The 24,767-nt window shown below is 43.3% G+C and overlaps 1 protein-coding gene across 1 annotated transcript in view; it reads right to left on the bottom strand.

Moving 5' to 3' along the window:
- Positions 1–24,767, bottom strand: part of DHX37 (DEAH-box helicase 37) — a 1,097,190-nt gene that overhangs the window by 8,909 nt on the left and 1,063,514 nt on the right. The window contains exon 27 of the mRNA XM_044068525.1: positions 19,208–19,305. Coding sequence (XP_043924460.1) covers positions 19,208–19,305 — 98 coding nt within the window. The remainder of the gene's footprint in view (positions 1–19,207; positions 19,306–24,767) is intronic.

Here is a 24,767-nt window from a genome sequence, read left to right as displayed (position 1 = left end):
AGGGATGGTTATTTTGTACAAAAATATGATAAAAGTTTTAGATACAATTTTGGTTATACTGGGAAGAATTACCATTGTTGATATAAGATGGAATGATCACATTTTGAGAATTTTTGCTATTTATGGCTTAGTACGGTCCAGATAGTATCCGATTTGTCTGTGTACATCTAGTGAGTGAAGAATTCTTTCCTCCTTGTTTTGAGGGTTGGGAAAGAAGGTGGGAAGGTGTATGGTCTGGTTAAGGGTCACATCAGATACCACCTTGTGCATAAAGGAGGGGTTAGTCCTCAGGGAGACCTCTGTCTTCATGGAAACTTATGAAGGGCTCGACAGCCATGAGGGCTTGAAGTTCCAAGACCCTTCTTGCTGAGGTGATGGCTAGTAGGCAGGCAGTCTTCCAAGAGAGGTATTTCAATTCTGCTGAAGTGGCAGGTTCAAAAGGAAGTAAGGTTAGTTTCTCCAACACATAATTCAGGTCCCAGGGTAGCGTTGGAGGCCTTCAGGGAAGACTGATATTAGAAGCCCCTCTGAGGAATTGCTTAATCAAAGGATGAGAGAAGAGGGGTGGGTGTAAATCATAATGGGCAGTGATGGCTGAGGCATGGATTTTAATAGAGGAGAAAGAGATGCCACTATTGAGCAACTCTGCTAGGTAATCCAGGATGAAAGGGATGGAAGGTTGGGAGGTACTGCTTCCTTTTGATTGTTTCCAAGAGCAGAATCTTTTCCATTTTCCTGCATGTGATTTTCTTGTGTTGGGCCTTATGGCCTCTGTGATGATGTCCAAGACCTGTTTGTTTAACAGGGACTCCTTGTTAGCATTTAGTGCCTAAGCCATGCTGAAAGTTTGAGAGTCTGTAGGTCTGGGTGCAGTACCTTCCCCCTCTCCTGGGTCAAGAGGTCTGACCTCAGGGGGAAGCAGCTTTGGGGGCTGTAAGGTCAGGGTGCATAGTAAGGGGTACCAGTGCTGTCTGGGCCAATCTGGAGCAATGAGGATGGCCTTTGGTCTCTCCTCTCATTTTGATCAGAACCATGAGAATAAGGGGCACAGGAGAGTATGTGTACACAAAGAGGGAGCTCCAGGGGAAGGCCAAGGCATCCACCTTCCATGCTAGGAGGTGATACTCCCTGGTACAAAACTTGTGCAGCTGGTGGTTGAGGTGCGAGGCAAAGAGGTCCACTTCTGGGGTACCCCACTCCTGGGTGATTTGCAGAAAGATTTCTCTGTGGAGCTGCCATTCGTGGGGGTCCAGTAAGTTTCTGCTTATGTGGTCTGCCAGTGTATTGATCCCTGGTAAGTACTGGGCAATTAGGTGTAGCCCCATGGAGGTGGCTGTAAGCCAGAGACTCATGGCTAACCTGCACAGAGGGTAAGATTAGGTGTCCCCCTGCTTGTTGATGTACCATATTACTGTGGTGTCGTCTGTTTTTATAAGGAGGATCCCTGGCCTTAGATGGGGTTGAAAGGAAGTCAAAGCCTTTTGGACTGCCATCATTTCTTTCTGATTGATGTGCAGGTGAAGTTGCTGGGCATTCCAAAGGCCTTGGGTACACCTGCCTGCTAGGTGAGCGCTCCAAGCTATGTCTGAGGTGGTGATGGTCTGGGCAGAAGGGCGGAGGATGAAGGGAAGACCCTTGTTCATGGCACAGGTCTCTGCCCACCAGAGAAATTCGGCCTTATACAAGGGATCAGAGGGAGAGTGGTCTCTAGGGACTGAGAGTGCTGACACCAAAGGTTCTTTAAGTACCAGTGAAGTTTTCTCATGTGAAGCCTGGCGAGAGGGATGAGAAGGACGCAAGATGCCATGTATCCCAGGGCTTGCAGGAACTTCCTCGCAGTTAGGTGACTTCTGGAAGCCAGCTGGGTGAAGTAGAGAGGCAGGAAGCTCTGCTTTTCTGGGCAAAGGAAGGCCATTTGGGTTGCTGTGTCTAGCACAGCTCCCAGGAAAACAATTTTCCTGGTGGGGTTTTGCTTTGATTTTTTCTCGTTGATGGTGAACCCTAGGGAAGTTAGGAGTGATTTGACAAAGAGAAGGTCCTGGAGCAACATTTCTTTGCAGTCTGCCTGAGTGAGGCAGTCGTCCAGGTAAAGGTAAATCTGTATATTTCTCTGTCTGCAGGATGCTATAGCTGGGGCCAAGCATTTGGTGAATACTCTGGGAGCAGTAGATAAGCCAAAGGGCAGTGAGAGAACTGAAAGTGTTGATAGCCTGCTCTGAAGTGCAGGAATTTTCCGCACAATTCCCTGATGGGGATGTGGAGGTAGGCATCTTTTAGGTCTAGTGTCACAAGCCAGGCATTTTGTGTGAGCATAGGCAGGAGCTGCTGCAAGGTTAGCATTTTGAATCTGGGGACCACCAAGGAGGTAAAACAAACTGGATACATTCCGATACCAGCGGGTAATGTTCAAGTAAGCAAGAACACACAGTCCGTACTTCAAAAATCAAACAATTTATTTTTAAGTACCAAAAACGAGCTTTTCGTCGGACACACTCCAACTTCATCAGAAAACGGTTGAAACAGTGTCTCACTACAAGCCGTTATCTTAAATACAAAAAATATTTAAAAAGGTCACATGTTCTCTAATTAGTATTGAAGTGGGTGCTGACACACCCACCAATACTAAAACTAAAACAGCATTTAGTAGAATGTCTACAGTTGAAATTCTCAATCGATTAGCATACAAATAAACCAACATAAAAGGACATGAAAAAATGCAAAAAATGATGCACATCGTAACTAGTGGGTATCCAGTATCTATGGTGGTAATCACTAAATAATACCTGTATAATCACAAGCACAACGTCAAAAAGCAAATCATATAACACTTGTTAGAACACATAATCACCCGGAGTCACAGTCTGCGATCTGAAACGCCTTAATAATTCAAAACAAGTATGACAATCTTGAAAATATAAAATGTATAAACAAATAAATAAAATAAGGCCCTGTCACAAAACAATATCGCCCTACGTATGAAGGGCTCAAAATATTTGCACTGAATAAAATCAGTGTATACATAAGCCATAGAATGAAACCTGGTCGGACCTTAAAAGGCCATTGATGAAAAAAGGTTAAGTATGCTCTAACTAACAATGCACTAAGTAATGTATGAGTGCATAAACTTGGCTAAGTGGAACTTGCTAATATCCCTGGAAAACTGATGTACCAAGAGGTATATAAAAGGTAGTAAACCTGTTCTATAACAAAATTAACAAGCACAATTTATGCAATTGATTGTAAAACCGTAAAAATAGGGATAAAATATAAATAAATAAATACAATGTTGAACAATTTAACTCCTAGTGAATTACTGTTGAAGACATATCCCTCCCATGTGTGTGTCTCGAGACAAGAACAACTGTATTGTTCCAGACATGCCATGTCCCAAAAGACCCAATGTTACATTACCTAGTGAACTATCTAAAAAATATATAATTAAAGAGGGCAGATGGTACATAAAACCTGCATATTACCAGGTTCAAACCTGGACAAATCAGCCCTGCCCCACAGAGCTTCTGAAAAATGCAGTTTCTCCTAGTAGAAAAGGAGAAGAAAGAATTATATAGCCTATTAGACTGACTGAATAAAATTTATTCCTATAACAATAACTAAAAAGGAATAAGACAGGGACACAAGGGGGTAGCATCTTGTAAGTTACCTGTTCAGCCTTTTGAGCTTCAATAGGCAAGTTATGGACAACATGCCACTGAGGCCCGAGGCATGGCATGCATCCAACCTAAGTTGCCACGATAACTCTCTACTCTCCAAATGAAGGGGGGTGAACCCCCCCCTAAAGTCAGACTTCACCTGATCAATAATGCAAAACAAGGAGGTGTTCAGTTTGGATAGATCCAGGATGGGGAGCCAAGTGCCCTCTTTTCTGGGAACAAGGAACAGTCTGGAGTAAAAACCTTTTCCTGTTTGATCTGGAGGGACAGTTTCTACTGTCCCCTGGGATAAGAGAGTTTGGATCTGTTTTAATGCCTCTGCCAACTGGTTTGGGGGGATGTCTGGGTACCCTCTTGGAATAGGGAGTTCGCTGAAGGAGAATTTGTATCCCTGAGAAATTATTTTTAAGACCCACTGGTCCTTGGTTATAGAGACCCAACTGTCCTTGAAAAGGGTGAGCCTTCCTTCTAGTTTAGTGAAAGGAGGGCAGAGGGGGGAGGGCGGGGTGGGAGTCATTGTGAGTGCCTGCCCTAGAAGCTTGTCTTAGAACTCCCTGCCTTAGAGATGGAAGTGGTCCATTGTTTGCTTCTTTGCTGGCCCTGGGATAGGGGTCTGGATGACCTGTCCTTGCGGGGCTTACCTTGGCCCTGTCTGCTAGGTGCAGGGAAGGCCCAGTGCTTAGAGGGGACGTTCCTGCTGAATCCAGGAGGTTGAACTTGAAAGAAATCTTTTACTGTTTGCATAGATTTTGCTTTGTCTTCCATCTTTTTAAGCACCTCTTCCGCTTTTTCCCCAAACAGGGGTTCCTTATCTAGGGGTGCATCAATAAGTTTAGACTTGACATGATCAGGGAGAGGTTGTTCCTTCAGCCATGCATGTCTTCTAATAACAGATCCTGCCACTGCTGCCTTGCTAGAAGCTTCTAGGGCGTCGTATCCACATTGTAATGAGTGTTTGGCCACTTGACAAGCAGAGTGTAGTAATTCTGCCACCCTTTTATGTTGGCACCATCAGGAGAGGTAGCAATCTTCTGTTTTAATTGTTCCAAAATGTGTTGTTATTTTAACATATGGAAATGACAATTGAGTGCTCTGACAGCTAAGGTTGCAGAGGTGTATACTTTCTTACCCATCTGTCCAGAGCTCTGGAGTCTGTCAGAAAGAAGAGGATTCTTGGCAGAACTAGTCTTAGCTCCTTTGGGTCCCTGTGTAATGACCTCAGAGTCTGCAGCAAGATTCCTGTACAGGTATTTGTGAGAATCCGGTACTCTGTAGTACTGGTCAGGTTTAGCTGGAGCAGGAGGCAGGGCATCAGGGGCTAAGCTAGATTCATGGAAAACATCATCCACCACTACCAGAATAGGTGGGATGGCCAGGGGTCTATGCTGGGGCAGATCCAGAAACTCTCTAAGTTGTTTCTTTGACTGTGGGGAGTCTTGAGATTCCCATTGGAAATGTTCCCTGAGGGAGTGAAGGGTTTCCCCAAAGGAGGGGTCCTCTGGAGGGGAGGCAGAAGGGATGGATTCCTCTGCAACTGAATCCTCAAAACAGTTGAGGGATGTTGTTCCTCTTCAAAAGCAGAATAATCACATTCCTCAGACTCTTGGTCTGTCATAATTTCTGAAGAAGGATGCCTTTTCATTTTTGGAGTGGAGGCCTGAGTACCTTGGATAAGGGAGATGAGATCCTCCGACATTTTAAGCATCTGAGCTTGGGGTGGGGGAGCAGTAGCAAGATGGTAGCTAAAAGCAGATTTCCTAGGAATGGCCTGGCTTTGAGGCCTGAAAGAATCCGTCGGTCTCTGAGAAGCAGTAGTCGGATGAGAAGACGTCTGTTTTTGTCTAGAATCGGTAGTGCGAACGGCCTCTTCGGAAGCCGGTGCCTGTGCCGCAGCTCCAGACCCAACTGAGGCAGAGACAGCTAAAGGCTCAGAAGATGAAGTGGATTTCTGTGGCATACCAGACTCCGAAAGGGTCTCGGCAGAGGCCTGTGTAGAAAGTGAGTCAGGCATCAGGGATGCGAAAGCACCTCACTGAATTCCGGAGAGCTGACGACTTGCTTAGCGGTAGCGTCGGAAGGCTTAGCCTTGTGTGACCTGTCTCTATCTTTAGTTTTTTCAGAATGTCGACAGATTTTTGGCTGATGGATGCCATATCAGAATTCGAAGACAGAACACGAAAATAATTGTCTACAAAAAGAGCTCTACGGCAAATGGTTCTCACATTAAAGAGGGCAAAGAACCGGCAATGAGGGACGTCGCGGTCTGGGCCTAAACAAGTGATGCGGTAAGAATGAAAGTCTCGGCATGGGATCTGCTTTCCACAGGCGAGGCAACTGTTAACTTTTTCGGACATCAGTTAGAGCAAGAAAAAAAGGTCCCCAAACGGGGTACTTAGCTTTAGACGTTTTCTGCTGAAATTCAACTTCTGGTAGCGACCGAGACTGGCACTCGTGCAAATTGCTTCTGTTACGGGCTCCATGGCAAGAAAGAATGATGTAATGACGTCGGCTGCCTTATTTTATAGCACTTATGACCTGACGTCAGACTACAGGCGACAGCAGTTGGAGCACAAAATGACTCTGGTATCTGGGCCGACCGAGGGCTACCACAGCAGGGATAACCCACAGCTGATGACTGCAACAGTGAAACATGAAGAACATCACTGGAAATGAGTTCAAGAACTTCACGCACTAGGAGATAAAATGCATGCATTCCACCTTCTCCTAGCCCTGCTGAACTGAGCAGATGAGGAAAGCCACATTCTACCAAGATGTAAACCTTTGTTTTCCTGGCTCCATGGAGCAGGGGGGATGAAGTGTTGACTACAGATCAGACAAATATTCACTTAGAAGCACTGGTGTTTGCTTTCCCAGGTGGGGAAGGATGACCTTGAGTGGCTGATGCCAACTTGTGCAATTCTTGGGAGAGGGAGGTTACTGGTTTTCTGGCATCAGTTGTGGGTGGATATATCACCCACCAGTAATGGCCAGGCTGGCTCATGCTGTCAATGTGCAATCATTACTCTAGAGTTGGGATACGACAGAAGTGTGCATCGGAGCATGCATGCCTTCTCCTCCTACTGTGAGAATCAGCAAGCACCCTGTGCGGGGGGGGACAGGACCGGTAGGCTGCACCTCACGACCTGATACTGGATTGCTACCTACTACCAGACTCTCATAAGAGGGGGAACAGAGGGGCTGATTAGGCCCCTTTGCAGAAGAATGAATGGCATAGGACTCCCACTAAGCCCTGAGGAGGCCGAACTCTCTGCCCTAAAAGAACAAATGGGCTGACTGGAGACTCAGCTTACAGTTGGGAAGGTGGCTTAATGGTTAAGGTGTTTGCCTTACAAACACAAGGTGCAGGGTTCGAGTCTCACAAGGCATAATTGGCTAGACTTAAAATGGCTCGCAAGGGCAGTTAGCTTAGTACTAACCTATGAACTATGAAGTATCCATCACTTTTCTCACTTCTCCAGTGCTTTTGCTGTCTAAAGCCCAGTACCTGATGAGCTCTGTTTCTCTGTACAGTGGACATGATCTTGTGTCCCCTTCTGCTTGTTTACGTATCACACAATAGATTGTTTTTTCAACCAGATAAGTTGAGACCCCAGATGCAGGTGTTTCTCTGCGGCCTGTAGCTGATGTGGAGTCCTCTTATCCAGGAGGGACTACAATCTCTGCAGCAAACAGGTACCTAAGCAGGCTTACCAACTCACAAATGCAGTCTCATCATGCAAACTGGCAAGAGACCTGGCTGCAGAAATCTAAAAACAACATAAAGGCTGGTGGAAACTGTCCACTAAGTCACAGCTTGGTGGCGAGAATCCAATATCAACAGTAGGTATGTGAGCAAGTAGTGGCTCTGTAGCTACTGATGCTTTAGAGTGGATTGCAAAACTTACACCCTAGGGTGTACATGTGGTAATAAGAACAGCATGGCTGTTGTAAGGCTCAAAAGGAACAGTAATATCCAGGCCTTGGCTCTGCACTGTCTTCAACCAGAATGTCACAAACTCCTCTGTTACCAACAAATGAAAATAGAGGGTTTCTAGCTTTAGCCCAATAATGGCTTTTCACTGGGAAGATAACAGAGATGCCTTTCTTTCTTTCTTTCTATTTATGATCACCCACAGGAACTACATCCAAGGGAATGCCTGAAAGATAGCCACCTCCACAGAGTCATTAGATGGAGAAAGTGGAAACCAGTCATCCAGATAAGGAAACACATGGAAACCATTCATCTACAACTACCAATGTCTTAGTGCAGAGCGTGTGGACTGAGGAAAGCTCAAATGGCAACATTCTGTAATAGAAGTGATGCCCACTCACAGCAAACAAAACAATTCTAATATGTAGACCCCATAAATATGTATGCTACTTTTAAACTCCATCACATTCACTGACACATCCCATACACTTTGTGAAGAATTACATCACCCAAATACGCAAGTGAACCTTGTATGTATGCTACTTTTAAACTCCATCACATTCACTGACACATCCCATACACTTTGTGAAGAATTACATCACCCAAATACGCAAGTGAACCTTCTTTCACCAAACTGCCATTAAGTGTGTATGTGAAGAAATGTCTATATTTGTGTGCATTCACATGTGCACGCATGTTCTGTAAAGGACCAATGGCTTGTCCAGAATGATTTTTCAGGCCTTGCACCAGCTGGTTGCTAGGACAGGTTTCATCATCTCTGCAACCCGTGAAAGGATACAAGAATAAAGTGGGTTACTTAAAAATAACTTAATGAATGAATGAGTGAATGAATGAATGAATGTTTTATACATGTATTCAGAATCTCACAAGCGAAGAGAGTGTGTTGAGCAGATGGAAAGAGTACTTTGAGGGGCTGATGAATGAAGAGAATGAGAGAGAGAGAAGGTTGGATGATGTGCAGATAGTGAATCATGAAGTGCAGTGGATTAGCAAGGAAGAAGTATGGATAGCTATGAAGAGGATGAAGAATGGAAAGGCTGCTGGTCCAGATGACATACCAGTGGAAGCATGGAGGTGCTTAGGAGAAATGGCAGTGTAGTCTTTAACCAGATTGTTTAATGAAATCTTGGAAAGTCAGAGGATGCCTGAGGAGTGGAGAAAAAGTGATTTGGTACCTATTTTTAAGAATAAGGGTGATGTGCAGAGCTGTAGTAACTACAGAGGGATAAAACTGATCAGCCACAGCTTGAAGTTATGGGAAAGAGTAGTGGAAGCTAGGTTAAGAAGGGAGGTGATGATTAGTGATCAGGAGTATGGGTTCATGCCGGGAAAGAGCACTACAGATGTGATGCTTGCTCTGAGAGTGTTGATGGAGAAATATAGAGAAGGTCAGAAGGAGTTGCATTGTGTCTTTGTGGACTTGAAGAAAGCATATGGTAGGGTGCCTAGACAGGAGTTGTGGTATTGTATAAGGAAGTCAGGAGTGGCAGAGAAGTGTGGTAGAGGATATATACAAGGGTAGTGTGACAGTGGTGAAATCTGCAGTGGGAGTGACAGATGCGTTTAAGGTGGAGGTGGGATTACATCAAGGATCAGCTCTGAGCCCTTTCTTATTTGCAATGGTGATGGACAGGTTGACAGATGAGATCAGACAGGAGGCCCCATGGACTATGATGTTTGCAGATGACATTGTGATGTGTAGTGAGAGTAGGGAAAAGGTTGAGGAGACCCTGGAGAGGTGGAGATATGGTCTAGAGAGGAGAGGAATGAAGGTCAGCAGGACTAAGACAGAATATGTGTGTGTGAATGCAAGGGAGGATAGAGGAATGGTTAGGATGTAGACTTGGCGAAGGTGGATGAGTTTAAGTACTTGGGATCAACAGTTCAGAGTAATGGTGAGTGTGGAAGAGAGGTGAAGAAGAGAGTACAGGCAGGGTGGAAAGGGTGGAATGGGTGGAGAAGAGTGTCAAGAGTGATTTGTGACAGACTGGTACCAGTAAGAGTGGAAGGGAAGGTCTACAAGAGGGTAGTTTTGCCAGCTATGTTGTATGGGTTGGAGACGGTGGCATTGACAAAAAGGCAGGAGTCAGAGCTGGAAGTGGCAGAGTTAAAGATGTTAAGATTTGCACTGGGTGTGACAAGGATGGACAGGATTAGGAATCAGTATATTAGAGGGTCAGCTCAGGTTGGATGGTTTGGAGACAAAGTCAGAGACTGTGTTGGTTTGGACATGTGCTGAGGAGGGATGCTGGGTATATATTGGGAAAAGGATGCTAGGGATGGAGCTGCCAGCTAAGAGGAAAAGAGGAAGGCCTAAGATAAGGTTTATGGATGTGGTGAGAGAGGACATGCGGGTGGTTGGTGTGACAGAGCAATATGCAGAGGACAGGAAGAAATGGATACAGATGATCCACTGTGGCGACCCCTAACGGGAACAGCCGAAAGAGAAGATTCAGAATCTTACACCTCATGTAGTCCCACAAATCTAAAATTGCAGATGGTCCTTGTTATGATTCTTGATTGGGTACATCTTTTCCACCAGTCAGACGAATTGTGTGCAGCATGTTTTGTGCAATTTTGGTGAATGTGCATTTTAACTAAATGGATTTGATTATGTTGCATTCAGTGAATCAGCTTTCAAAGATAGGGAAAAAATGCAGAGAAATAGTGTATAAAAGATGACTGAAATATGAACAATACAGATTTGTGGTCTCTTCTGTACTATAACAATACAATGTAGTGCAGTAAAAGACTTCTTTAAAGAAGCAATAATGACACCTATAAAGTCTTGGCCCCTCTACAACCTACTCTCCACCCACAGCAAATACTTTAGAAAATAACATTTGTACTTTTTTTGTCTGAAAAATGAAAATTGTTCTGACATCACCCACATTTTAAAGTATGGACACAACAAGCCAAGGTCACCTCACACCTTATTTTATGGTACAGTGATTCTACATTACCTATATTTTAGCAGCCTTCTTATTAACACAAGCGAAGTGATAAGAGATCAGTTATTTTTGAATTTCACTTTTATTTTTATGTTTGTTTGTGTCTTTCGGCTTTTCCTGGTTAGGGGTCGCCACAGCGGAACTCCGGTCCGCTAATGATTGGCAGTAGAGTTTTACGTGCTGGCTTGCCGGGCCTAACGCACAACCTTCAACGAAGGAACGCCCATTCACGCATGTCGCCACACAGAAGACGCTCTAAGAATCGAACGGGCAACGTCTAACTGTGAGGCGACAACGCTACCACAGCACCACCACCGTAGCTTCCCTAAAAGCTGCATTTAGCTCATAAACTTAACATTTAGGGAAAAGGCAAAAAGACAAAACAAGAAAAAACAAGAAAAAGAAGAAGTACAATAGACAGTGTGTCCTACATGGACAGACTCAAAGCCCTGTCACTATACTCAGTATCATACAGCTTGTAAGGAGGTGACCTATATTTGGCATACAAGGCATGCTTCGACCCATTACTGATGGATTTACTGCACATCATTAAGTCAAATGGCATCAGAAACACTCATTCTAGGGATCCAAACCTCTTCTGCAGTATTAACAAAACAGTATTGGATGACATGTATATCTTGCAGAGGATACCACTGCTCTGGAACAGATTCTCCATCCACATAAAACAAAGGTCGTCCCTATCTACATTCAAACACAACTTTGTTCTATGGATGGGAAACAGAAAATTAACCTCGGGACTGCCCCCTGTACTACTAATGAACGGAGGCATCTCTTAAATGCTTTATTCTATGCATGGATCTCCTCAAATTATCTATGGCGTTATTCCAGTTATTTTCACTAGGGCTAATATACAATTATCAACCATGGGATGGGAAAGGCCAATCTAACACCAAATGGGATAGGTTAATTCAAGCACCAAAAGGGAAACTGGCTAGGCTTTAAATGGACCACAAGGGCAACCAGCCTAGTACTTACCTATGAACCTACAAGTAAGCACTGCAGATAACTATTTCTAATTATTATCCCATCAACATAGTAGATTTAGCACTTAAAAATAAAACAACTGAACTTATTAAAATTACAAACCACAAACAAGCCAGTAGATTGAGACAAGCTATTAAACAAGAAGTTATGTATTCACCATAACGTTCGATGTATGTAGTCCATCTCGCCTTATATTCTTACTCGTGGGTTCAGAGCCGAACCTCGGCTCCGACTCGGCCATACTCTGGCTCGAAGTCTTCAACTGGCGCGTGGCTAAGAGGTATCCCATCGTGCAACAGGTCTAATTCCCCAGATCTTGTTTGCTGCAAGCTCACACACACACACACACACACACACACACACACACACACACACACACACACACACACACACACACACACACACCGAGAAGAAGAAGAACCCCAACAGAAAGGACTACTGATACCTAGAGACAATATCTCCAGGTCCTCCAGGAGGGGGAAGGAGGGAGGGTTAGTAAGAATGTAAGGCGAGATGGGCTACATACATCGAACGTTATGGTGAGTACATAACTTCTTGACGTTATGTAGTCCAATCTCGACTTCATTCTTACCTGTGGGACAGCGTCCCTAGCACCTTGATCTTGGGTGGCTCAGTGAAAAATACTCTTGAGCACCATGGAAACAAAGGAAGATCTGCCTCTAGAGACCAGATCTAATTTGTATTGACTAATAAAGGTATGAGGCAAAGCCCATGTTGCTGCAGCACAAATATCATCCACAGACATCCTAGCCTGAAAAGCAGTTGAGGTAGCCACAGAAAGTGTAGAATGAGCCTTCACTTTAAAGGGTAATTCTTTGCCATTTGAAGCATAAATAAATGAGATGCAATCAGAGATCCAGCGAGACAATGTTACCTTAGAAACCGGAACCCCACGTCTAGTGTCTGAAAATGAGGCAAACATTTGATCCGATTTCCTGAAATCTTTTGTCCTATGTAAATAGAAACACAATTGTCTGTGAACATCCAGCTGATGAAACTTAATAAATTCTGCCTTGTTGGAGAATTCAGGAAAAAACACAGGCAACTCAATGGATTAGTTGATATTGATAACAGAGGCAACCTTTGGAACAAAGGAAGGATTGGTTCTTAAGGAGACCCTATCTTTGTGGAACACCAAATAAGGTGGCCTAATCGATAATGCTTGGAGTTCAGAGACCTGCCTAGCTGAAGTTATGGCTACTAAGAATACGGTCTTCCATGACAAGGATTTAATGTCACACGTAGTTGCGGGCTCAAAGGGAGTTGAGGTGAGCTTCTATAGTACAAAACTGAGGTCCCATGGCATCGCTGCATCAAAGACTGGAGGTCGGAGTAACAATGTCCCTCTCATAAAAGCCCTACAAAGCCTATGAGCCATAAGGTTGGGCTCTTTAGCAATGTGAAAGGTAGAAATTGCTGCCAATTGCACTTTAATGGTTGCCGCAGCTGAACCCTGACTAAACAGTTGAGAAAGAAATTCCAGTATTGCCAAAATAGGTGCTGTATAAGGATCAATATGTCTCTCACGGGCCCAAATAGAAAATCTCTTCCATTTACTGGAATAAATCTTCCTGGTAGAAGGCTTGTGGGAATATGAACCACTTCCGAGGAAAAATCATGAAGCCTGACTAAGGACGGAACTGGAGCAGCCAAGCTGTCAACCTGAGGGTCTGGATGGAGAGATGGAACTGTCCTGACATATGGGTCAGCAGATCTGGAAATGGGTCCAGAATCCAGGGCTTGTCCATTAGATAGGGTAGAGGGAAGGGAAACCAAATCTGACGAGGCCAGTGTGGGGCAATGAGGATCACTTTGCTCCCCAAAGACTGTGCTTTCTGAATGACCTTTGATATGAGAGGCAACAGTGGAAAGGCGTAGAGAAGACCGGAGGGCCAATCGTGAGCCAGAGCGTCCCTGGGTGTCTCTCCATCCGGGGGGGATAAGGGTGAAGTAGCTGCTGCATTTGGCATTGAGGGGGCTGGAAAACAGATCGCAGCAAGGCTGACCCCATCTGTGGAATATCTCTTCCGCAACATAATTATTCAGGGACCACTCGTGAGGCATTAGGATAGCTCTGCTCAGCCTGTCGGCAATCACGTTGGACTTCCCTGGTATATGCGTTGCAACTAGAAAGCATTGGGAAGACACTGCCCACTGCCAAACTCGAAGTGCGCCTCTGCAAAGGGGGTATGATTTGGTTCCTCTCTGTTTGTTTAGGTACCACACTACCGACATGTTGTCTGAGTGGATTGCAATTGTCCCTAGAGGGAGAGAGCTCTAAAGTGCTTGCAACGCTAATAGCACTGCTCTCATCTTCAAGACATTGATATACAAATGGGTCTCGTGATACTGCCAAGTGCCTTGGACAGTCCTGCCAAGATAATGCCTCCCCCCCGATCTGGGAGGCATCAGTGGTCACTGTGGCAACTGCAGAAGATGGGACAAAGGGTTTGCCCACGTTGAGATTGCTGGCCTGAAGCCACCAGCGTAGATCCCGCTTGCACGTATCAGAATAAAATGGGGGAGTGGGATATGCTACAGTGACCATTGGGCGAAAAGCAGCCACTGAAGAACCCTCAAGTGTAGTCTGGCATGGGAACTAGCATGATCGTGGCAGCCATGGTCTCTAATAACTTGAGGACCACTTTTGCCCTGACCTTCCTCAATGGTAGTAAAGCGTAAACCTGTTGTTGTAGAGCCTGAATTCTCTCCTCTGGTAAGGAGGCCCTCATGAGCACCGAATCTAGTTCAGCACCGATAAAAGTGACATGCTGCGAGGGCAACAAGGCAGATTTTTTCCAATTTAGAGTAATTCCTAACCATTGGCACAGTGTAATGGTGGCGTCCCTGATCTGTAACAGTAGATGCCTGGTGGTGGTAGAAAGGAGCCAGTCGTCCAGGTACGGAAACACTTGGAATCCCTGACATCTGAAGTGAGCCATTACCACTGCCATGCATTTGGTGAATACCCTGGGGGCTGTGGTGAGACCAAAGGGCAGAGCATGAAACTGAAAATGACTGGCCCTGTTCATCTTGATATGGTAGTAAGCATCTTTGAGGTCGATGGAGCACATCCACACATCTTTCCCTAACAGAGGGAGTATTGACTGTAAGGTGACCATGCAGAACTTGGACTTTTGTACATGAAGGTTCAATCGGCTGAGATCCAAGATGGGTCTCAGGTCCCCTGTTCTTTTCAGCACCAAAAAGAATCTGGAGTAAGTCCCTAATCCTACTTGGTCTGTGGGGACAGGCTGGATGGCTCCCTTTGAAAGCAACTTTCTTATTTCTAAAGTTGCGGAATCCCTGTGACTGGGTGGAATGTCTGGGATTCTCTTGGATGGCAGAGGAGGAGAAGAGAAGGGAATATGTTAACCTCTGGAAATTATCTTTAATACTCACTCGTCTTGGGTGACTTCTTGCCAGGCTTCTGGGTATAAAGAAATGCGACCCCCGATTGGCTCCAAAGATGCACAGTCAGGCCTCCCTTCAGGAGCACTGGTAGGGAGAACCACGAAAGGAATCATAGACCCCCTGGTTACGCGGGCCTCCTCTGCCTCTAGGGTGGTGTCTACCTGAATTTCCACCCCCTCCCCTGCCTCCGGAGGGGGGATCGCTTTGTGCGCCCTGAAAAAACCTCTGCGACTTCCTGAACTACATCTTCCCACCCTTCTGGCACTTGGGGTAAGGTCTAGAAGGCATGGAAAAATGGGACTCCCATAGCAGACAGGGTTTTTCCTTCCTGCTCGCACCTAGTGAGAATGTCCTTCACCTTGGTTCCGAACAACGATGAACCATCAAATGGGGCATTGGTGAACATAGACTTGAAGGCCTCCGCGAAATTGCACAGGCGCATCCAGGCGTGTCTCCTAAGAGAGACGCCGGAACCCGCAGCCCTACTCACTCCGTCGGCTGCATATGAGATCAGCCTCATGGAGGAGTTGGTAAGGGAATTTAAGGTAGACATCTGTGCATTAACCTTCTGTGCCACGGCATCAGAAATGTTACCCTGTAGAGAATCTCCTAGCTCTTTTAGGAGATCTCTCTGGAACCTCGTAAAATGCATTAAGTAGTTCAGTGACCGCAGTATAAAGGCCGCTGAAGTAAAAACACGCTTCCCATACCTGTCCATAGCCCGGGACTCCTTGATAGGCGGATGGACAGTAGACGAAGTTTCAGCAAGTTCCTTCTTGGTGGCCACTGCCACCACCATGGCATCTACTGGAATGCCTTTAGATAGATACTCTTTGTCAGAGGGGGTGGACAAAAACTTATTGGGTCTCCTTGGGACCGGTTTCACGGTGTCAGGAGTCTCCCACACCTTTCGACAGACAAGGTCCAATAGCTCATCAAAAGGGGAAGAAACCCAAGAGGCGGAGGGTTGAGACCTGAAAGCCTTCAGGAACACAGACTCCTCATCAGAAGGGGGTTTGGAGGGCCAGCCGCCTCTCTGCTTCAAGATCTCCAGGATATCTGAAAAAGAGATATCTTCAGAGGACGACTTGGGGGACCCCTCTGACTCCTCGAGGTCGGTGTCCGATGTGAGAGACTCATCCGTGGAGTCAAGGTGTTTCCTCTTACACAATCTCTTTCTGGCGGGCTCCTCAGGCAAAAACTCTGGGGATATGTCAGAAAGTTGGGGACCACATATGGAGGTATCCTGAGGCTTAGGGTCTCCACTGCCCAAGGATAGAGCATGAACTAAAACTGACACCGGTGCTGAAGGGGGCAGAGTATCGGTACCATAGGATGCAGCTGACGACCTGGCCAGCACGTTCCTCACAACCTCAAAGGCTGATCCCCCGGCTCCGAAGGCTGACTAACTGTAGGGGAAACAGTAGTAGCCCTTGGCGCCGAGGGGATGAGGTCCGAAGCAGATGTCGGTTCCAAGCTCACTCGGGCAAAAGCACCGAGAGGAAGGCTCGGAACAGATGAAGATCGATCCGATCACTCCCCCTCGGTTTCGACCGGAGAACCGTGGACTGTTGCCCCCTTGGACGGGGCTGATGGGGTCGGAGCGGAAATCGGAACCGAGAGGCCAGGCGAGGCTACTGGAACTGACTAAATGGCACCCAACGGAACTGACAACTCTGGCTCCGAAGGCCGAGAAAGGCTCGGAGGAGGAACAACAAAGGATGAAGAGGCCATAGGCTCCGGAGCCGATTGGGTCGGAGCCGAAATCAATTTGGCCAACACCGATGACTGAAGCAGTTTCTTTACCACCCTATCAACATCTTCATCAGAAAGGGACCTGGAAGATAAAGTAGGAGATCTGGATCTCCCTACAGAAGGGGACTTGCGTGAAGGAGAACCCGGTCAAAAAACTGGAGACTGGCTCCGAACCAAAATATCCGTGACCGGCTCCAAAAGGCTGGGAGCCGATACCGACTTAGTCAAGAGACTACCTTCTTTCGGCACCGATGGCAATGGAACCGAAGAAGGAGAAGCTGTTCTAGCCACTTTCTCTGGCAGCTCCGAAGAAACAGACCAGCGGAGAGCACTTTTTGAAAGTCTTTTTGTCCTTTTTAGCTGGAGAGGGTAATGCAATGTAAGACTTAGCCAAGTCTTCCTCGAAGGAGTGTTTAAGCAGTCCTTTCAAAATGAGCTTGTTCTTCCTCTCCTGTAGCACATGGAGACTAAAGAATGACAAAACAAGCAGGACTCTTGGAGGTGAATAGCCCCCAAGCAGCACACGCACACAGAGTGCCCATCAGTTAAAGACATTTATTGCTGCATTCAACACACTTTTTAAAGCCCGAAGGCCTGTGTTCCTTAGGATCCTTGAACATACTGAAAGGAACAAATTAATACGTACATGCACTAGACACAACTAACAAGAAACAGAGCCTCTAACTCAAATGGCCAAGAAACCAGTGGGAAAACAACAGGGGGGACTAGGTCCTCTAACTTAAATGGGCCTAGCCCGGGGAAACAAAGGCAGGAAAGCACCACTAGCCAGACACAACACTAACTCTGACATAATGGAGCACCAAACCAAAAACCACACAGAAACAATGGGGAGGACTAGGTCCTCTAACTTAAATGGGCCTAGCCTGTGGGGAAAAGAAAATGAACGGGATACCCAAACAGCCAGACAAGGGCACAAAAAACAGCCAGAGAAACAAATACAGGTGGCAAATACCACTATCACACACACAGACCTATGAAAATAGCTTTTTGAAGCAACAAGTCAAAAGTTTATAAAAATTTTATAAACAATATACTTAGCCACGGTCAAAAGCGAGACCACATCTGAGCTTAAAGAGCGGCAAACGAGATCTGGGGAATAGACCTGTTACACGATGGGATACCTCTTTGCCACGAGCCAATTGAAGACTTTGAGTTGGAGCCGAGGTTTGGCTCCGAACCCAAAGGTAAGAATGAAGGCGAGATTGGACTACATAACATCTTTTATTCCAATACACTCTAGTGCCTCGGCTAAACAGCCTTCAATGAGTAAATCAGTATAAAACAGCAGTCCCTTAAATATTCAAACATAAACAGACAAATCTAAAACTAATTAACCAATTACACTCAGCATTCAACCCACAGGGGGACAAAGTTCCACATTTTAAAATAAAAATTGATTCCTTATATAAAAGTTTATTTTTATGCCCCCACTACCATAACATCAGAAACTACCTGTTCTAAAACTGTCCCCTGAAGTTCCCCCGGGTCACTGTTATGATGAAGTTTAAGATGCTGTGCAACTGGACTCTCCATTTTTACCTTTTTTAATGTCTCGAACATGTTCCTGGAGCTGAACTTTAAAGGCTCTCTTTCCCCTATGTAAAATAAGTTACATGGGCATTTTAACCTATGTATAATCCCTTCCGTGTTCCAACTGTATCATTTATGTGATTCAAACATTAATACATTTACAACTTGAACAGTTGCCATATGTAAAAGTTCCTATGTTATTCAATTCCCAGAAGGGTGACATTACAGGGAAAAAAATCTACTAAGTACCAACATGTCTTTTAAATTTCTTCACCGTTTATACAAAATAAAAGGAACATTATACAATACATTGAAAAAATCTGTAGATTTTAACAAAAAAACACAGATAAAATGTTAACTATATTTGTCAACTGTTCGCTAAAATTACCATATAAACTTTTCTACAAACAGCATTTTTACATGACTGTTGTACTATATATCTGCTAATAGACTTATTAAAATGTCTGTTGCAAGAGGGTAAGAATGTGTTAAGTGGCTGTGGTTTCATCACAGGAAATGAATCGTCACATGAATGTCCTTCTGCTTCTCTGAACAAGTAGCACAAATAAACAACAAGGATAATTTTTATCCTCTGCTTACAGCTGTCTACAGAAGGACGGGAAAGAGTAATGCATGGGCTGGGCCTTAGGTGACCTACTAACACATTGCAGGCACGGTCAGCTATTATAGGATCAAACAATCTCCCTTCTCTGTAAACAACTGCATGGTGATGTACCTCTGTGCTTTTCCTTAATGTGGCAATAAAGTCTTGCTCAAGCTGCATTAGCTGGTGCTAGTTTCTACACTACTGGGGCACATCTGAAACATGCTGCTCTGCATTTCCTGCCCCCATATGGATTCTCAGAACAAAGAATAATTAAACTTACATTTGTCATTTTTCCTCCAAGCAGCCAGAAGTGCATCTTTATTGTCAACCTTTTCAGAAACGAGAGCTCCCAGCAGTGCTTCTGTCCTCGGCTGCAGCCTGTTGTAGAAAAATAATGCAAAAATGCACCTTCAACAGCTTTGTTACTTTACAGCCATATTCATTGCTTCTGGAACAAAGAAGTAGGTGCTGACAAATTAAATGACATGTGGGCTACCAGCAAGGAAGGGGGAAGCACACACCTAAAATGAACACCTCTTCTAAACATACACAAAGAAGAATGTAGCATGTGAACTCAGTAAACAGGATGTTTGCTGCAACTGCAGCTAAATGTGTCACACAAGCTTCACATACAGAGGTATCAGTTACTCTGGAATGGTAAAACTAAACAGAAGAAAGTCTTCTACTTATAGAATGTTCTCTGCCTCAGCAGTAACCAAGGTTAGTTATGTTACCAGCACTAGACTACTGCTCACATAAATATTTCAACTATAGGCCCTCAACATAAAGATATAACAGTTAATCCAGCTTTATACTACATAATTCCCATCTACAATATTTTTCAAATTTGAACATTTTTAGCATTGGCAGCAGCCATGTTCTGCAACTGGTTGGCATTTTTGTACCATTTATACCTCATTAGAGCACCTATACTACTAACATTTGCAGTCAGTCTATTTTGCAGTTAAATATTTCAACATTATAATGCCGTTGATATGCAGATGACAGAAACAGTCTGTGCTCCAACATAAAACACAGCCTCTGAATCATTAGTATGTAATAATTTATTTACCACAAGTACATAGAGGTGTTCCCCATACAGCATAGTTGTGAGGGTCCTCAAATTACTATGTGCTGGAACAAAAGGACTGCTGCTGGACAGTCAGGTGACTGGAATTAAGCTACATGTGGACGTTAGCCTTCAGAATTGATCTTAAAAGTAGTCAGACATCCTCACAGGGTTACCTCTCATGCCATGGCCATTAACCACATGTCTAGCAATAAAAGGCAGCATATCCCAATGCCACTTTTTTTTTGGTGCTGGCACCAAAGCTGAGAAGTATGTTACCAACAAATGTTCATACATACATAGCTGTACACTGAAAGCCTAAATCATCGAAAAAGAACATAAAACTAAGAGTTCCAAAAGCAAAAGGGTATGCCACAAATTGTTATGAAAATCATAGCACACTGAAACTAAGAACCTCAACCACCCCCCCAACACACACACACACACACACACAGTCTAAATGTTACTATATACAAATGGAAGGGTAGGCCCAAGTCCCAAGCAGTACAAGGGAAAAGGAATAAGAGGACCCTTTCTGGATCAATGATCCTCCTATTCAAACATCTACAGTTACGTAACTTAACTATGCTAATCACTTGTAGTAGGGTAATCAGAAGATAAATGGCAGATGGTCTCTACCCCGGAAGGCTATTATGCCACAACAGCAAACCTTAGAGGACATTACTGCACTTGAACTCTCTCTCTGACTATTTTGTATATATACATTCTCTCTCAAACTATTTTGTATATATACATTCTCTCTCTCTCTGTCTATATATATATATATATATATATATATATATATATATATATATATATATATATATATATATATATATATATATATATATATATATATATGTGTGTGTGTGTGTGTGTATATGTGTGTGTGTATATATCTATCTATAAAATTATTTATTTATTTATTTATTTAACATTTGTTTACCGGGAAAGTCGGACTTGGAACAAAAACAATTTTCAGTGGAGGCCCGGGGAGAAATGCTCAACAGGTATGTCATATAGATATTTATATATTTGTGTACATGTATGTATATATGTGTCTACTTTAGTTTGCTGAAATAACACTTTGCAAAAATTCAAAAAGTTGAAATGGTGAGAGACAACACTGAAACATTACAACAATGAAAGTTTACATCATCGAAACTCATAACTCTGAAAAAACAGCTGGTAAATGTTATATAGGAATTTGTTGTTTAAAACCAGGAATCATTTGAATGGAGATCACAGCACAGTGAGGAGTGGAAAATGCGCCCTCTTCTCCACTGTAGTGTGATCTTGAAGTTGGTATATATTAGTTGCAGGGAATGTGAGGGGGTGGGGGGGGCGCAGTGGGGCTTGCCCACCTGAAAAATTTTAAAGTAGTAATATCAATACAATGAAAGTTTACATCATTGAAACTTATACAATCAAAAAAGGTACATTTCATTTGTTAGTGTATTAAATGCATAAATAAACAGTCTTCCTGCAACTTCTCGTACTAAGTACCACCTTAATATGGCAGATGTTACATATACACCCGGCACTCTTGGAGATATTTACAAAACCATGCAGAAGATGCAGGAAGACTGTTATTTATACATTTAATACACTAATGGATGAAATGTAACTTTTTTGATTATAAAAGTTTCAATGATGTAAATTTTAGTTATAGTGATATTTCAGTGTTGTCATCTCGACATTTTTAATTTCGGTACACTGTTATTTCATTAGACTAAAGCAGACCCATACATATATACAGATACACACATACATATAAAAAAATATATATAAATATATATATATATATATATTGGTCTACTTTGAAACATCTAAACACATAACATCTAATTTCATAACATTGAGACCAGAACATCTAAAACCCAAAACAACATCTAAAACCCATAACATAGAATTTCATAACATCTAACACTACAAATCACAAGAAAATAACATCCCCTCCACATATAACGACACCAAACTACCAAACACACTTTTTACTACGTTTCTGCAGGGGGGCATGCCCCCATCCACCCCCACACCCCCAGTAAATTAAATATATCAACTCCAAGATCACACTACAGTGGGAAAAAGTGAATTTCCTAACCCCACCGTATCAAGCCCCCCTGCAGAAATGTAGTAAAAAGTGTGTTTGGTGTCATTATATGTCATTACATGTGGAGGGGATGTTATTTTCATGTGATTTGTACTGTTAGATGTTATGAATTTATTTATTTTACATTTATTTTACATTTGTTGACCGGGCTAGTCCAACTGGATATATTTCCATTTTCAGTAGAGGCCCGGTGAGAAAAGCTCCAGCATAGCATAAAATGAAATATCCAATTGTATAACAAATAAAATAATAAGTATTTGAAATAAAGAAGAAGGTTATTAAAAAGTACAATACTAAAAAGGTGAGTATAAAGTCATATATCAGTCATGTAATCGTATGATACGTGAAGATACACTACAGTTCATTGTAGTTAACATAAATGCTTGTGGTTATATAAGTTTTACAATGACCAGATTTTAGCATACAGAGGGGTATGTAGAGTATGATTATTTATCCATAGGCAGTAAGGAGATAAAAATAGGATAGGTAGTAGATTAATCTGGATTAGTGCAGGGGCATAACCAGAGTGATTTTAGGTGACTTTTGAGTTTTTGCTTAAAGAGTGACAGTGAAGGTAGTAGTGTTAGGTCAGTAGGTAGAAGGTTCCAGTGTTTCCCAGCAGTATTGGAGAATAGGCTGTCGCCTGACAAGTTATTGGACTTACTTATGCTAGCAAGTAGTTTGCTAGAAGAGCGTAGGGAATTTAGATTATTATAAGGGGTAATGAGGTTAACAAGTATTGGAGTATTATTTGGTTGGTAAAATATTTTATGAGCAATGGTGAGTTGGGAATAAGTTAGCACGTTAGGGAGTTCAAGCCAGTCTAGCTGCTTTAGATTCAGACAGTGGTGTATTCGAAATGCATTTCCAGTGGCAAATCTGGCAATATTGTTATAGGAGTTAGACAGTTTGAGAAGATTATTTTTCTTTAGATTAGTATAAATAGGAGAAGCATAGAGAAGAGTTGAGACTAAGTGAGAGTGGGCAATAGTGGTTCTAGCTATGGGAGTTAAGAAGGGTTTGATTCGATATAAGGAGCCCATTTTTCTGTTCACTGTTCGAATGGTGTTATTTATAAGGTTATCGAAGTTGAGGTTGTCAATTGTAACTCCTAATAGTTTGGTAGTAGGATCGGGAAAGATGAGGGTACCATTGTTAGATTTAATAGAGAAGTTTATGGGAGAGGACCTATTGGTAGGTGTGAAGAGTAGAAGCTTGGTTTTTTTGGCGTTTAAAAGGAGACAGCGTTTCCGGAACCAGTCTTCTACTGAGTTGAATACTTTTTGAGTTAGAGAGTGTAGATCAGAAGTGGAGTTGGCAGAACATATAAGTGTGGAATCATCGGCATATTGAATACAGGTAGCTTCAGGGACTGCTACATGAAGGTCGTTGATGAATAGTGAAAAAAGAAGAGGTCCTAAAATGGAGCCCTGGGGGACTCCAAGGGTGACTGGCAGGTGGGATGAAAGTTTGTTTTCCCAGAGAACTGCCTGTTGCCTATTGTTAAGGTAAGACTTGAACCATTGTATAGCTGGGGTATCTACAGCAAGAAGTTCAAGAGTATTTATAAGCAGTGGATGATTAACCATATCAAAAGCCTTTGAAAGGTCGATGAAGAGAGTAGAAGAGAGGATGTTGTTATTACGATTCCTATAAATGGAGTCAGTGAAAGAGAGTAGAGCGGTGGTAGTGCTATGAAATGGCCTAAATCCATGCTGGCACTTAGCCAGTATGTCATGTTTAGTTAGATGGTCTAGTAGCTGGTGGTGAATGCACTTTTCCATGACTTTAGCTAGAGGTGATAGCAGAGCTATTGGTCTATAATTAGAGTAATCGTAGGATTTACCACCTTTATGTAGGGGGATGATGTGGGAGATTTTCCAGATGTCTGGAATAATTCCTTCATTAATGGTTCTGTTAAGTACGATGGATATGGGGAAGGCAATAACTTTGGCTGCTTTTTGTAAATATTCAGAAGGTAATTGGTCGGCTGAAGGAGTGCAAGGCTTAAGTTTTAGTAAGATTTTATAGATGAAAGTGGTTGAGATAGGCTGAAATGTAAATGTTGGTAATGATCCAGCTAAGGAAGATGGGATCCTTGTGTTATCAGTGGAAAGCTGGCAAGCTAGGGATTGTATAGTTTCTGTAAAGTAGGTGTTGAAGTTGTTAGCTATTTGATTTGGGGTGTTTTGATCAGCATCATGAGGGGCTGGTGTGCTAGAGTGACCAGGGTTGAGGAGCCTATTAATGTTAGTCCAAAATTTTTGAGGATTGTTCTGGTGTGTTTGTTGTAGCTTACAATAGTAGTTCTTTTTGTTAGAGAGTACAGCTTTTTTAGTTATGTTTCTTAGCTGTCTAAAAGTTTGTTGTTCAGGGGAAGTTCTGTTAGTTCTCCATTTAGCCCAAGCTTTGTTTCTAAGTAGAATTTTTTGTCTAGTCTCTTTTGTAAGCCAGGGGGCTGGTTTGGATTTTATTCTAATAAATCGTTTAGGTGCATGCACATCTAGGATTGCAAGAAATTTAGAGTTAAAATATTTGACAGCCTCATCTAGTGCGAGTATTTTTAGAGGTTTCCAGTCACATGCATTGAGTTCGTTTTGGAATAGTACAGGGTTAAACTATTTCTTTGTTCGTGAAATCCTGTAGGTAGGGGTGTTA

The sequence above is a fragment of the Protopterus annectens genome, chromosome 4.part0 (genome assembly GCF_019279795.1).
Source record: "Protopterus annectens isolate FY-2018-M chromosome 4.part0, PAN1.0, whole genome shotgun sequence".
Taxonomy (NCBI): Eukaryota; Metazoa; Chordata; order Ceratodontiformes; family Protopteridae; genus Protopterus; species Protopterus annectens.
This window is presented reverse-complemented; position numbering and strand designations above follow the sequence as displayed.